This window comes from Vombatus ursinus, unplaced genomic scaffold (assembly GCF_900497805.2).
Source record: "Vombatus ursinus unplaced genomic scaffold, bare-nosed wombat genome assembly UNPS02014812.1, whole genome shotgun sequence".
In the NCBI taxonomy this organism is placed as follows: domain Eukaryota; kingdom Metazoa; phylum Chordata; class Mammalia; order Diprotodontia; family Vombatidae; genus Vombatus; species Vombatus ursinus.
The window spans coordinates 62,134,458-62,148,930 of record NW_020954590.1 but is presented as its reverse complement, the minus strand read 5'-3'; the positions used below and the strand labels follow the sequence as shown (position 1 = coordinate 62,148,930).

Here is a 14,473-nt window from a genome sequence, read left to right as displayed (position 1 = left end):
TTATTCAAAGTTTTCATGACAATACATAGAAATATAATTATCCAAAAGAACAATGTAAAAACTAGCTATCCCCTCAGGAACAAAGAAAGATTACTCCAGTGTGATGACCCTAAATACAGGCTGAATGTAAAGCATCCAAACTTTTACAATTTTAATATTTCGCCCTTTTAAGTGTCAAGTTCTACTTAAGCCACCTTCCATTTTTTTCCCATTTCCTTACATCTCGAATTTCCCACACAATTTGCTCTGGTTCCAGTTTTGGTAAAATGCCACTAAATACACTAATGTTTCATTGGGGCATGGAAGTGTCCTTGTATTCTCAAAGGCTATACCAACAGAATTCAAATACTGGCCAGATTCATTCTAAGCTAGAGAGGCTCAAGACATTGAATCAGACTAAATCTCATCTGAGGTTCAGCCTAGGTAAGTCTGGTAAAGGTGCCAGGGGATGAATATTTTTGAACACAGCAACTCACTAGACTTGTCTGCTAAAGACAGGAGGAATTATGGTCTATGCCAGTGAACTTGAGTGCTCACACAAATTAGAGATATTAGGTCAAATGTCACCGGTAAAGCTACAAATGAAAGTAAAAAATGTATACTACCACAGCAGGAAAAGCACTGCATTAGAAGTCAAGAAGAACTGGGTTTGAATCTTGGCTCTGTTACTAGTTGTGTGATCTTGGGCAAATCACACATTGGGGCCTCTGTTTTCTCATCTGTAAACATGAGGAAGTTGGATTAGAAAATGTCCTTCTAGTCCTAAAGTTCTATGATATGTGCTACTTTAAAAAAAAAACAATAGGAAGGAATTTTGTCATATGATAGATTTTTTGTCATTTATAGGGGAAATTTTAATTCTCTAGATTTGGGATTTCTCTTTGCCTTAGTTATGATGGGCAAATCATTCATACCCATTTTCCTGTACAGGGGTGGGATGGTAAATCAAGCTAACATAAATCAACTTTTATCTGGCTAATAGGAGTGAGAAGAGTGTCTAACATCTATTGAATTCGCTAGATGACAGGTATGAGGAAAATCACTTATGTTAAATGAATAATACAAGTAACTACTATTAATTAAGAATCTAAAAAGTTATTTTCCCAGAAAAATATCTACAAAGTCCTGAAACCACAAATTCTTCAATATTCTAAGTTACCAAAATATTTTTCTGTGTAAGAAATATTTACATGTATGCATATCTATGTGTTCTGAAACATATACATTATCAACACAGTGTTGACCTTAAGTATACACAGGAGGCACTTGATAAATTTAACTGGAATTGAATCAAGTCTTAACTAAATTTTCTTTGGCAAAAAAGTCTTCAAAAATTAAGAAAGAACAAATTGAATTTTATCATCAGGCAAAGTAAAAAGTATGACCTAATTAAGATAAATATTTTTGAAAGGGAAAAGTACAAATGTGTAACTCATTCTTAAGTTCCTAGCATGTAGGAAGTAAGTCTGATTCCTTCAAAGACCCCTCAAATTCCACGGGAATTTGCCATTGGTTCTGGGGGGGTAAATTCCATGTATCACTGGCAGATTTTGGAGAATTTGGATCAGTGGAAGGGTTGTTTGTAGGAAAATAACTGTAATATAGGTCTAATGACAGCTATAATGGGTCTTAGTTGCCTAGTTTAAAAAGAACTATCCTATATACTTGCGTTCATGCTACATGAAAAGTAATCCAAATTAACCTAGAGAAAGAGTGGCTAGGATTAAGCACTTGAGTTTTATGTATGTATTTTTAATGATTGCCTGGGAAGAAAAGGAAATGTGTGGTGCTTTCTGTGAAGCCCAAATCTGATAAAATATAACTCAGTGTGCTCAGATAAAGTCCTCAAAATCAGTTCATCTCACAGATGGATCAGAATCTTTGGATAACTATCATGGCAGACTTTGGGGAACAACACAAGACTGGATAAGGAACCTCGGGGGAAATGGGTTGTTGTAGATAATCTGGCATAAGTAAGATATGAGGCCTCCAAAGAGCTTTATGAGGATGAGAAAAGGGGAAAAAGGCAATAGAAACTCATCCAATTTAGGAAAACTTTGTAACTCTACTTTTCAACAATGTTCTTCAGTAGGCATTTTCCTTCTCATTGGACCATAAGCTCCCTGAAGATGGGGTCCATATTTTATTTCACCTTTGTATCCCCAGGGTCTCTGGTGCCTTGAGCACTTAGTGAAAAAGTGACTAATTCTTGGGTTCAAATCCCCTTTCTGTTGATTGCCATTTGTGTGACTCATGACAAGTCACTTAGCTTCCCTGGGTCAATTTCCTGATCTGTAGAATGGGTGTTTGGCTAAATGGCTTCCGAGTTCCCTTGTTTCTCTGGATTGATGTTAGGTACTTCTTGTTTACTTAACTGAAGATGGATTGTATCTATGTAATTAGCTTCATATTTTGCAGCTAACCAGTCTCCTTCCTCCAGTTATTTTGTTTGTTGGCAGCTAAGTTGCACAGAGAAAGCCAGGCCTGGAATCAAGAAAACCTGAGTTCAAATCCAGCTTCAGACACTTATTAGCTGTGTGACCCTGGGCAAGTTACTTAACCTCTGTTTGTCTCAGTGTCCTTATCTGTAAAATGGGGATGATAATAGTAGCATCTACCTCCTAGGGTTGTTGTGAGGATCAAATGAGATAGTAATTGCTGAGCACTTAGCACAGTGCCTGGTGCATAGTAAGCACTATATAAATGTTAGTTAGAATAATAATTATTACTAATACCCTCAGTAGAACACTGAAGATCCTTGAGAACTGGGATGGTTTTTTCCCCTATCTTTGTATCCTCAGTACATAGCACAATGCCTTGTACAGAGAAGACACTTAAAACATGTTTGTTGAATTGAACTGAAAAGAATTATCAGGTCACTTATTTGACGCGATCATTTTCATAACCCTAGTAGGTCAAGAGGCATTTCTGTTACACAGGCCTAGAAGCAAACAAAGGACTCTGCCATCCAGGCCTCTGCTCACTAACTCAATCTAGCTGTTTTCCAGTTATGAGTGACTGAACACCTGTGTCAGTTCTGTGAGCAGGACTCACCCAGGGGCTGGGCACTTTGAAAATATAAAATGGCTAGCTGCAAGTGGAGGGGCTGATTATTATTTTATGAATAAGAATGCTGGACAGTGCTATGCTTGGTGACTCTGGTAGAAGACATGGTCACAGCAGAATTGGATGGAACGGATTCCTGTAAATCTAAATTTTGCAAGGGGCTTAGCGTCCCGGCTCCAGAAACTACAGTCTTTGAGGCTTGCAGATTCGAGGCAGGTGTGAGCACTCTTTCTGTTACTGTCATATTCTGTCCTACTGCTAAACTGGGGACATTCTGAATGGGCTGCAGGCTTGAGCTCGGGGCCAGTAACCTCTCTCTCTCCCTCACGACAACATAGTGTGAATCGGGCAGATCCTGAATGCCTCCTAGACCACTGGCTATGCCACCACTAGGCTGGATCGTGTGTTCGGTGACCACTACATTGCTTTTATTAGTGTGCTGCTGGACAAACTGCTGGTCTACCAAACTAGAGGCAGGAGCATACACCCTCTCTGTGACCATGAGGTTCTGCGGTTGATTGGCATTGAGGATCAGAGTACTTGGTGGTAATGTGGAGCCAGTGGAATAGGAGGTTTCTGTTACGACGATATTACTGGTAGGCAATGGATTGGGGAGGGGTCTTACCACCTTCAGCTCTTGCCTGTTTGATAAAGATCTTTCAGAGACTAATTCCTGAGTCAAGGTCTCTGAAGTTGGCTTGCTCACTGGCTTTGAAGCCTGGGAGCTGGTGCCAGAGAAGGAGGAGTGGGACTTTTCTGCCTGAAGAGTATTCTGCTCATAAACTGACTGTGAAACTGTATTCACACTAGCTGGGGTGGTAAGTTTGTGCCTGAGGCCAGTTTCACTATCTGTCTCTATTTTTTGGCCTATACATATTTCTGCTAGCGTCTTGAACTTGATTCCCAAATCATCCAGGTAACGGTCATCCCAGTCTGCCTCGATGAAGCTGCAACAGCCAATAGAACCATGAAGAGATTGTGTTTCTTCCTGAGAATAAACTAGGAGACAGTCTTTCCCTGTTTGAATTTCATCACTGTCAGCATAGGAAGCAGCTTTCTAAAAAGGAAATGAGAATCAAAACATACATAGCTGAATAATAATGTCACTTTCAAATAACTATATGTATCAGAATTTAGAATAAAGAAAAAAAACTTTTAAGTGAGATCCCAAAATCTTGGGTAGTTTAGAAAAACAAATTCTTTTTTCCTATTTCCTCTATTTTCTTAATTTTATCAAACAAGATAATATATGTAAAGTGCTTAGCACACACACTGCCTGGCACATAGTAGGCTTATTTCCTTCCCTCTCCCTTTCCAACTGTGAACACACCCTTACCAATCTAATACTCTTTAAGTAACGAGAAGGGGGAAACATTGAAAAGAAAAGTGAGGTAGGAACAGGAGAACTGGCATAATTTATAACCATTTAGCCACGGGAGAGCAGAATTAAATTTGTAGAAGGAACTAGAAAAGCATCTTTTGATCTTCCTGCTCCTTCCCCAAACCTATAAATTCAACCAAAGCACTATGGACAGTCAGACACTGTTCTCAAGAACCCCAAACTCTTGAAAGGAACCTGTCCTCATCTCTGCCTCTTACTCCCAACTACCAAGAAAAAAAAAACCCACAAACTACCTCCTTATGGCATTAGAACATAATTTTTCATTAATTAAAAAGAAAAAAAATGTAATAATAATTAGCCTCCTTTTAATTTCCTTTAAATTTCTCATGAATAATTTTAATTATTTGATATATACTATTATATTAATCATAAAATCAAATGTTTCAGTTTGGAACAATGCAACATGTAAAGGGTAGAGACCTATTTTTGCTCATTATTTCTAAACCCGCTGTAAAAAAAAACTGAATTAACAACTGTCTATTTGCTTTTAAGTTGTGACTATTCTTCATTCATGTACACATGATCCCCAAACAGATCCTTACCTCACTGAAGTAGCTTCTCAGAAATTCTTCATTCAGCGCAACAGTGGTTGCCCTGGATCCGTCAGTCCCCATGACTCCAGCTGCCCCCATCGTTGCCGCACCACTCACAGCTCCAACTGCTCCCACAGTTCTTTTAATTCTACTGTTCAGAAGGCTTCTGTGCTCTTCCCATACTCCATCTACCACAGTCACAGTACGATGGCCAGAGCTACTTTCCCTCCTAGTTGTTTCACTGCCTGTCATGACTCCTGTTCTATTTCCTCCTCCGGCAGGTACTCCAAAATTTCCCCCACGATCTGTTGTCACGAGAGATGTCACGACCTATAAAAGCAAAAAGTTACATTGGAGATTTAGGAGGGGTGGAAGATCAGTATGTGGTTTTTAGACCCTGGGACGCACAAGAATATGGGCAGAATGAGTAGGTTACAGTGTTTGAAAGGAACAGGACACTTCCTTGCTGAGAAGGGTGGGGTTTCATTTGGACGGATTCTCTTTCTCTTCATTATGTTCATGGGAGAGCCTCCTGGAGCCTTTGAGGACCAACCCAATGCAAGAGTTATCTAAGTCTGGAATGTTAGGCTAATGCTCTACAATATAACTGAAATTCAAAAAGAAAATAATTTTATAGCATCTACTAGACATGCCTTGTCTTCAGGCGGCGCCCCTTCATTGTTCCATGGATGCAGCATCTCTACAGTATCAGGTATGGCTGTGAAGCCTTTGGCTCCTCCTCCTGCTCCTCCACAGTGACACAGAAGCAGTAAGAGGGGTACAACTGGAAAGGAGAAAAAAATAAGTAGAGGATAAATTAGTTTCCATATGCTAATAATATTGGGCATTCAATTCAGTCTGAGAAATATGTTTGGCATTTACTCCTCACTTTGCCCTGTAACTAGATCATAGCTTGAGAGCTGGAAGGGAGGATATCTAGTCCAATCCCTTCATTTTACAGATGAGGAAACTGAGGCCCAGACATGAAATAACTTCCTTAAGGTTACATATGTGGTAAGTGGTGCACCCTATATTTGAACCTATCTCCCTAATTCCAAATCCAATAGTCTTTCAACTGACCCACACTACCCCTATTTCTGATGCCCTGTACCTCATGCCTAAGTTTTCCCTCTTCATCTTGTCCCTCCTTACACTAAGTTTGTTTTGTTGGGAGCTCAAGCAAAGATGAGGGACTCTTGGCCAGAGGTGTCAAATAAGCTGCCGGCTGGCTGCACTGCAGCCTACAACACTCCTGAGTGCTGTCCAGATCAGATCAAACAGTACTTGAGAAATAAATTTAACAAAATAAATAAAAATCCAAAGAACATGGATAGTGTTAACGTGTGGTTTTCTAAGTCAATGAGGCTCGCAGAGATCTTTATGTATGGTTTAGTGGCTTCCATTTCTATTCGAGTTTGACACCACCACTCTTGGATGCATAATAAGAGTGTCTCAAAGAGTAAAAATAGACAGTTTCAGTTCTATGGAGATTGTCTAAGGTGGCTGCATGTTTTAAAGAAGTGCAGTGACATTTATTCTAGAGCCATCATAGAATATTTCTGTCTCTTCACTATTTTCAAGCCGGTATTCATCAACATGGGCAGCTGGGTGGCACAGTGCATAGAGCATGGGGCCTGGAGTCAGGAAGATTCTTCTCCCTGAGTTCAAATCTGGCCTTAGATACTTCCAAGTTGTATGAGCCTGGGCAAGCCATTTAACTCTGTTTGCCTCAGTTTCCTCATTTGTAAAATGAACTGGGTAAGGAAATGGCAAATCATTCCAGTATATCTGCCAGGAAAATCTCAAATGATGTCGTGAAGAGTTGGGCATGACTGAAAAACAACTGAACAACAAATTCGTTAACAAGGCACTCCTATTTTCAGGCCCTAGTTCAGGGTTTCTTAACCTTTTTAGTGTCTAAGGCCCTCCGCTTTTAGAAGTCTAGTCAAACCTATGGACCTTTTCCCAAAATAATTTTTAATGCGTAAAATAAAGTACATAGAGTACAAATGAAATCAATTACATTGAAATACTTTATCAAAATAGATTAAAAAACCAAATTCATGGACCCCAAGTTAAGAACTCCTGCTCTAGCATAAAACATTTGAATACTATCAATGTACTATTAGCTAAATAATCACAATCAATTTCAAGGTTCATTGCTAAGTCTTAGAGCTTGACAGGTAGATCTCTAATATGGGCAAACTTCTCTAAAAAAAGAATACTCTGAGTCTAAAAAAACAAACAAAAACAACAAATCAAACTACATTTGAATCTTGCTGTGATGTTTCATTAGAGAGCAAAATTTGGTGTAAGATAGGTCTTGTCTTAGATTCCTTACAAATTCAGAAGCACCAAAAGAATCTCACTATAAGGCATTTTTGTATCTTAGGTGGTTTCAGGTCATAGGTTTCCATCTTGTTTGGGTTCTCAATGAAGAAAGAAAGATGACCTCTTTCTATTTTACAGAGGCGGAAATCAATGTCATGAGAATTACTGACTTGATAAGATTCAAACAAGCCTGAAGTTGTGACAAAAACAGAGATGGGTATTTCTGAATCCCTTAGTCTAAGATGGCTGCCTCGGCTTTGGCTCATTCATCATGCCTTTCTTTTTTCAAAAGGTAGAAACATTTATTCTAATAATGGCAGGCAGCCAATTCTGCATTAATCTATTTTGCTGACTTTATGTGAATTTACCATCTTTCAAAATTCCTTTTTAATGTAGAAATGCTGGCAAAAACAATGAGTGTGTGTGTGTGTGTGTGTGTGTGTGTGTGTGTGTGTGGACACACACACATATCTGTAAGGCCACTATAAGCAGTGAAAAGACTGGGATCAAAATATGGTAATGTCTTGGTATAACAGAAGGCAGGCACCCAGGATGTTGTCTGCTGACCCAGTGTTCAAACTATGAGTTACCTGTCAAGGTTCTTAAGATACCAAGAAGTCAATAACGAGAGGTTGTTTTAATACTTACGTAGCAACAGAAGAAGTGCGAAAATCATGAGCCAAATTGCTCCAGCCCCCAGCCCCACATAGGGGTCGGCCAGTGGTTGAACACAGCCACTACCACTCACACAGCTGCAAACTGTCAATGCAAGGATCTGCTTTTCAGGACAGTTTAATCCTTGATTATCACTCACTGACAAGTGGATTTCACTTCTGCCCACTTTCAATTTTCTTGGTATCAACCATGCGCTTGTATCTGGGGTGTACAAAGGAGAGAAAGAGGAAAAAGAAAGATAATGTTTAATAATGGGCATTTTTTCCAGTCACTAAAACACATTCTGCTCCATTCATACATTTAATTTTTATCTCTGCCTTTACTTAATGAGTTTCTACATATAAATCATACAGTTTAGTAGAGAAGGATCAAAACTACATTAGAGCCAAAAATGACTTATTTGGGTGAAATGACATTTCCATTATTTTTTTCTGCTTTTTACAACCCTGGGACGTCACAAGTCTGATGTTTCTTTCCCTACTATGTCACCATACCTCTCATGATGCTGCCTCCTCTATCATGCTTTCCCTGATTACACAACTAGAAATTACCACTCCCTCTTCTGAATGCCTTAAGCATTCTATTTCTTTCATGCTTAAAGCATTTATCTTTAACTGCTTTCAAGTACACTTGGTACTGCTTGACATCAGGAGAGATTTAAATTGCACCTTTCACACTTATGAGCCATGTATTTTGGGCAGTCATTTATCCTTTCTGAGTTTCCAATTCTTAATCTGTAAAATGAGAAAAATAATACTTGTAGCACCTGCCTCTCACAGGTTTGTTTTTTTTTGGTGAAGATCAAATGACATAATCCACAAAAGATCTTTGTAAACTTAAATGTTAGCCATTATCATTGTGTACATACTTTATCTCTATTAGATTTTTAAGTTCCATAATAATTTATACATTCTCTATGGCACCTATAGCATCTTCCACATTGTAGATAGTATCCGAGTATTTTACTATAATATAAATGTTATTATTCTTTGACCACAAAATTATGAGATTTTGCCATACTGACATTAGACCTTTACTTCACATTATTACCATATGCTTGAGATGGGTTTCAACACAGGAATTAGGGCAAACTGAGTTCCTCACCTGACCACTGATTATATTTAAGAAAAAGTGAACCTTCCCTCCTACCTCCCTAAAGCCTTTTCAAAGATAATCACAACAGTTTTTTGGCCTCTAGAATGGGTGGTTTCTGAGTTTTGGTACCTATTACAAGTCTCAACTGAGTCACTGGTAACTCAATAGGGACCTTAAGAAGATTGCAATCATCAGGATGTGAGGGCCCCCTACCCTTCCCACTACTACTAACCACAGCTAGCATTTAACAGATTAGGACTTTAAGGTTTGCAAAGTGTTTTACAAATATTTTCTCATTTTAACCTCAAAACAACCCTGGGATGTATTACTTTCTGTAGCTGCCCTTCCCACTACTAATTATGGCTAGCATTACAGATGTGCTTTAAGGTTTGCAAAGCAATTTACAACAATTATCTCACTTTATTCTCATAACAGCCCTGGGACATAGGAAACTACTCTCTGTAGCTACAAAAGAGAAATTATTCCTTTGTCTGAAAGGCTAGATCCAAAAACATTTTTGGAGCTACAGCGTTTCATTTCAGTGTGCAGATGTCTAATATCTAGGTAAACATGAAAAAGATGAGTCTACTTTTCAGATGAAAAAGGAAGCTGTAATTATCAAAATGAAATGGGGCTTCCGGATTACGTTTACCTTCTTGGTGTCCAAAGTACCAATTCTCTGCCATTCCAGGCGGTTCATCAATGACAGTAAATCTGAAAGGTGAACTATTTGGATAACCATCTAAGTCCTTAGCAGTAACATTCACATACTCTGAATCATCACAGATAGTCTGTACTGGATTTATGAGTTCTGGACAGTTATCATTAAAATCTTTTACCACGATTTCAATGGTGCCAGTGACTGTCTTTCTAGGAACATCTGAAAAAAAAGAAGCATGCAATGGTTAAAATCTTGAAAGAAGTCTGCATTATGTTTTCTTCACAATCAGGTATGAGGAAAAGAATCTCATAATCACATCTTTTTTCACATATTACACACACACACACACACACACACACACACACAAAACTCATATTCAGATGACATAAGATTTTTATCAGGCTCTAAGTCAGAGATGGAGAACTTGTGGCTGAGACCACATGTGGCCTTCTAGGTACTTGGGTGCAGCCTTTTGACTGAGTCCAAGTTTTACAGAACAAATCCTTTTAAGGGAATTTGTTCTGTGAAGTTTGGATTCAGTCAAAGGGCTGCACTTGAGGACCTGTGGCCTTGAAGCCACAGGTTGCCCACTCCTGCTCTAAGTGAATAGAAATGCCAATATACCCTTGGAAGATTATCTGACCTCCTACACAAAATCAGAAAGCAGGTCTGAGTATTAGGGGAAAAAAAAAACATAATGGCATAACTATTTAAAACCCTACCTTTAGTTATAGCCAAGATCTTTGCAAAGTAAGTGCCATTAATGACATATTTAGATTCATAATCAGGAATTTTAGCAAGTTTGATTTCAGATGTGATTGAATCCACTGTGATCCAATTGTCGACATCTTCTCCTTTAACATACCTGTTCAGAGATCACAAATAAAAATGTTTAGGTTGTGAACAAATTAACCATTCTCTTTTCATAGAAAATATGGAAGAGCCAAATTTAAACTTGATGTCAAGAAAAATTTCCTAATGATTACAGACAGGCATCCGTAAACAGAATGGACTGTCTTTCTTTAAATCCCAGCTTCTCATCTTTACAGGAGATTTTTCCCAAGCCGTCTCAGCACAGAGCCTGGAACATAGTAGGGCACTTAATAAATATTTATTGATTGTTTGAATGAAGAAGGGATAGGCTTCCCTTCCATCTTCAAAAACAAACTGTATGGCCACTTGTCAGTTATGTGTCTATTTCTTCTAGGTATGGATTGAACTACATGGCTGCTGGGGTCCCTTCTAACTCTCAAATGCTGAGATTCTTTCACTTCCAATTCTAGGTTTCCAATATCTGTTTCTTTTGCAATGTGCATACACACACACACACACAAACACACACATCTTGCCAAGGGAAACAGTAACTGATTACAATTTCTTTTGGAATGAAGGAGACATGGTGCCCAGACCTAGCAAGGAAACAATCCCATGATACCATAACTTGGTATGAACACATCCAGAGTACTGTGTTCAGCTCTGGGCACCCCATTTTAGGAAGGTCACTGACAAACTGGAACACATCCTGAGCAAAACAGCTGGTACAAGGAGAAGCCTGGAGACCATGTTATAAAGGGTAGATGGAAGGTACTCAGGACCACCTAAGCAGCTATGTTCTGCTTGGCACCAGAGGGCAGAGCTGAGTGAAATGAGTAGAAGCTGCAGAGGGTCAGATTTATGCTCAATATTGAGAGAAACAGGCTAACAATTAGCACTGTTTGAGGTTAGAGCTTAGCACAGTACCTGACACATAATGGGCACTTAACGAATATTTATTGATTAATTGAAGGTGAAATGGACTGCCTCGGGAGGCAGTGGCATGTTTTTCCCATCCTTAGAGGTGTCTAAACCAGGGTAAGTTGGGCTACTTTTCAGGAATGTGAGAGAAAGCATTCTTATATGAGTATGAGTTGGAATCAGTCCTTTCTGAAGCCTATTCAAACTCAGGGATTCCATGAAACTTTTGGAAAGAGGTGGTGCCTTCTCTGAGAAATACAAAGAGTGGGGCCCAGAGACTGATGGAGTCTCTGAATTCCACCATAATTTTAATGAAAGTTAGAAAAACTTATAAAGAGAAAAAACTTAACAAATATCTTACGTTACTTGGGCTACTTGTCCAGTGTCCTCATCGTAGGCTTGAAATCTTCCAATAGTTTTGCCTATTTCTGACCTCTCCATATGTTCACTGATTTGGATCATGATTTTTTTGCTTTTAAAATAAATACCCTCCACAACATTTGTCACTTTGACCTTGATAGGAATGGGTTTTGCTACAAACTTATTTCTAATTGATTTGTGAAATGGTGCTTTGTTGGTGACAATCATCTTCAAGTCAAGAGTCTTCATTACTTCATAATCCACTTCCTAGAAAAGAAAAAAAAATGAATGCCCTTCTGCTTTTATCAAAATCTTCAAGACCTGAACCTAATAGGAAAAGCCATTATTTTCAACTTAAATTTGCAATCAACATTTTCCAACCTTTGAAAACTCGTAATACCTACCTTAATAAGAGTCACAATTCCTTCATTTGTTTGAGTATCTGTTTCTACACGAAAATAACCCCCTTCATTTCCTGAAACGAATGTAAAATTTGCCAGCCAATTATCCGAGCCTACTTCATCCAAGTCAGTTACTTTTATACGCATGACTTGCACGTTTGCTTGATTTTCTTTAATCGTTACCGCATACTACAACAGATGGACACATTGCTTTGCATTAATTATTCTTCATTCAGTCCAACAACATAAGCTGAAATTATGGCATTGGTACACAAACACATATACAATGCCTAGCATAAATACTCACTGTCTCAGATTCAGTCACAGGTATATTGTCATTGACATCTAAAATTTTAATTTGTACTGTGGCTTGATTCACTGGCTTGTCTGTTTTTTGTCCATTTCCATCAGTTGCTGCGACAATCAGACTGTAGTGGCTTTGTTTCTGTTTTTAGGAGTGAAAAATAACCATCAATTAAAGTCAATTACTTTACACAAATATGAGTTTCTGGTATCATGGAAAGAACAAAGGATTTAAAAGAATCAGGAGATGTGAGTTTTGTCTCAGGGTTCTGTCAATTACTAGCTGTGTTTTGGACAAGTCACTTAACCTCCTGGGGCCTCAGTTTCCATATCTGAAAAAACCAAAGGATTGGATTAAATAACCTCCCTCCCCCCTTTCTTTTTTTAATTTTTATTTTATTTTTTGTTTTTGGTGAGGCAATCAGGGTTAAGTGACTTGCCCAAGGTCACACAGCTAGTAAGTGTTAAGTGTCTGAGGCTGGATTTGAACTCAGGTCCTCCTGACTCCAAGGCCAGAGTTCTATTCACTGCACCACCTAGCTGCGCCGCCCCCTTCTAACTCTACAGGTTTATTATCATCTGTTTTTGATTGTTTTCATAAAAAAGCACCACTGTAGCGTTGTGCTGATCTTGGCCTCAGACACTTACTTAGTATCTGTGTGACCTTGGGCGAGTCACTTAACTTCAGTTTCCTCATCTGTTAAATAAGGATAATTACAGTATCTACCTCCCTGGATTATCATGAAGACCAAATGAGGTAATATTTGTAAAATGTGCTTTGAAAACCTTAAAGTGCTTTATAAACAAATGCTTAGCTATTAATGCACTGTTTGCTGGTGTAGCAATAAACTGGTCCAACCACACTATAAAATAATTTGGAATTATGTGAAGAAAGTGACAAAGATGTCCAACCTTTGATCCTGTGATCCCCACTGGTAGGCATGAAGAGGTCTGTGATAAAAAAGGCTTCCCCCAACCCCCAATTATAGAGCAGCACTTTTTGAGGCAGCAAAGAAGTAAAGACAAAGGTACTCATCATGAAGAATGGCTACATAAAATTTGGTGCAAGAATGTTGTGAACTATGACTATACCGTATGAAATTATGAATAGGATAAATACATATTAGCATGGAAAGACTTGTGTGAACTAATGCAAAGAGGAGTAAGAAGAACTGGGCAAACAATATATAAAATGTCTACACAATGTAAATGGAAATAATGACAAAACAACAATGGAAACTGAACGCAATGAAATTACTATTGCCATGGTTGGCTCCAAAGTGATATGAGAAGGTACCTTCCCAGCCCTTCTTTTTATAGGTAGGGAACTATGAGTGTGGAATGCTATACAATGTTGGACTCTGATGATGTGCTGGTTAATCTTGTCGACTCTTAAAGCAGGTGGAGGAATATTTGGGAATATAGTTAATGTAAAAACAAAAAAAAATTAAAAAGATAAAAGCCAGGTGTGATGGTATACACTTGGACTCTCTGCTACTAGGGAGGTGCTTGAACTCAGGAATTCTGGGGAGCAGTGTACTAGGCCAACTGGGTATCCATTCTAAGACCAGCAGCAATATGTGAGCTCCTGAGAGTGAGGGGCCACTAGGCTGCCTATGGAGGGAATGAACTAGTCCAGGTCAGACATGGAGCTGGTCTAAGCTGTTATGCTGATCGGTAGCCAGATTGGATCTGTGAATGTTCACTGTGTTTCCAGGCTGAGGTGAGATAAATAGACTGAGACTTTAAAAAACAAGTAATACCAAAGAAAGATAAAGGGTGAAAAAAGGAATTCAGCAAAACTAACCATATCAACATATCAACCATGTCTGATTTTATATTCATTATTCCACATCCATCATGTCCCACCTCTGCAATGAAGGGAAGAGGAGAGATCTTTTCAACTCTGTTT

At 38.6% G+C, this 14,473-nt stretch overlaps 1 protein-coding gene across 2 annotated transcripts in view; it reads right to left on the bottom strand.

Moving 5' to 3' along the window:
* Positions 1–2,659: 2,659 nt before the first annotated feature.
* The window catches only part of LOC114053885 (desmoglein-2-like), a 45,920-nt gene continuing 34,106 nt past the window's right edge, over positions 2,660–14,473 (bottom strand). For both annotated transcript variants that reach the window (XM_027876994.1, XM_027876993.1), the window contains exons 7-15: positions 12,566–12,703; positions 12,262–12,447; positions 11,859–12,124; positions 10,486–10,628; positions 9,755–9,982; positions 7,981–8,208; positions 5,655–5,785; positions 5,011–5,331; positions 2,660–4,123 (exon numbers count right to left, since the gene is read on the bottom strand). In XM_027876994.1, coding sequence (XP_027732795.1) covers positions 3,119–4,123; positions 5,011–5,331; positions 5,655–5,785; positions 7,981–8,208; positions 9,755–9,982; positions 10,486–10,628; positions 11,859–12,124; positions 12,262–12,447; positions 12,566–12,703 — 2,646 coding nt within the window. In that variant the 3' untranslated portion in view covers positions 2,660–3,118. The remainder of the gene's footprint in view (positions 4,124–5,010; positions 5,332–5,654; positions 5,786–7,980; positions 8,209–9,754; positions 9,983–10,485; positions 10,629–11,858; positions 12,125–12,261; positions 12,448–12,565; positions 12,704–14,473) is intronic.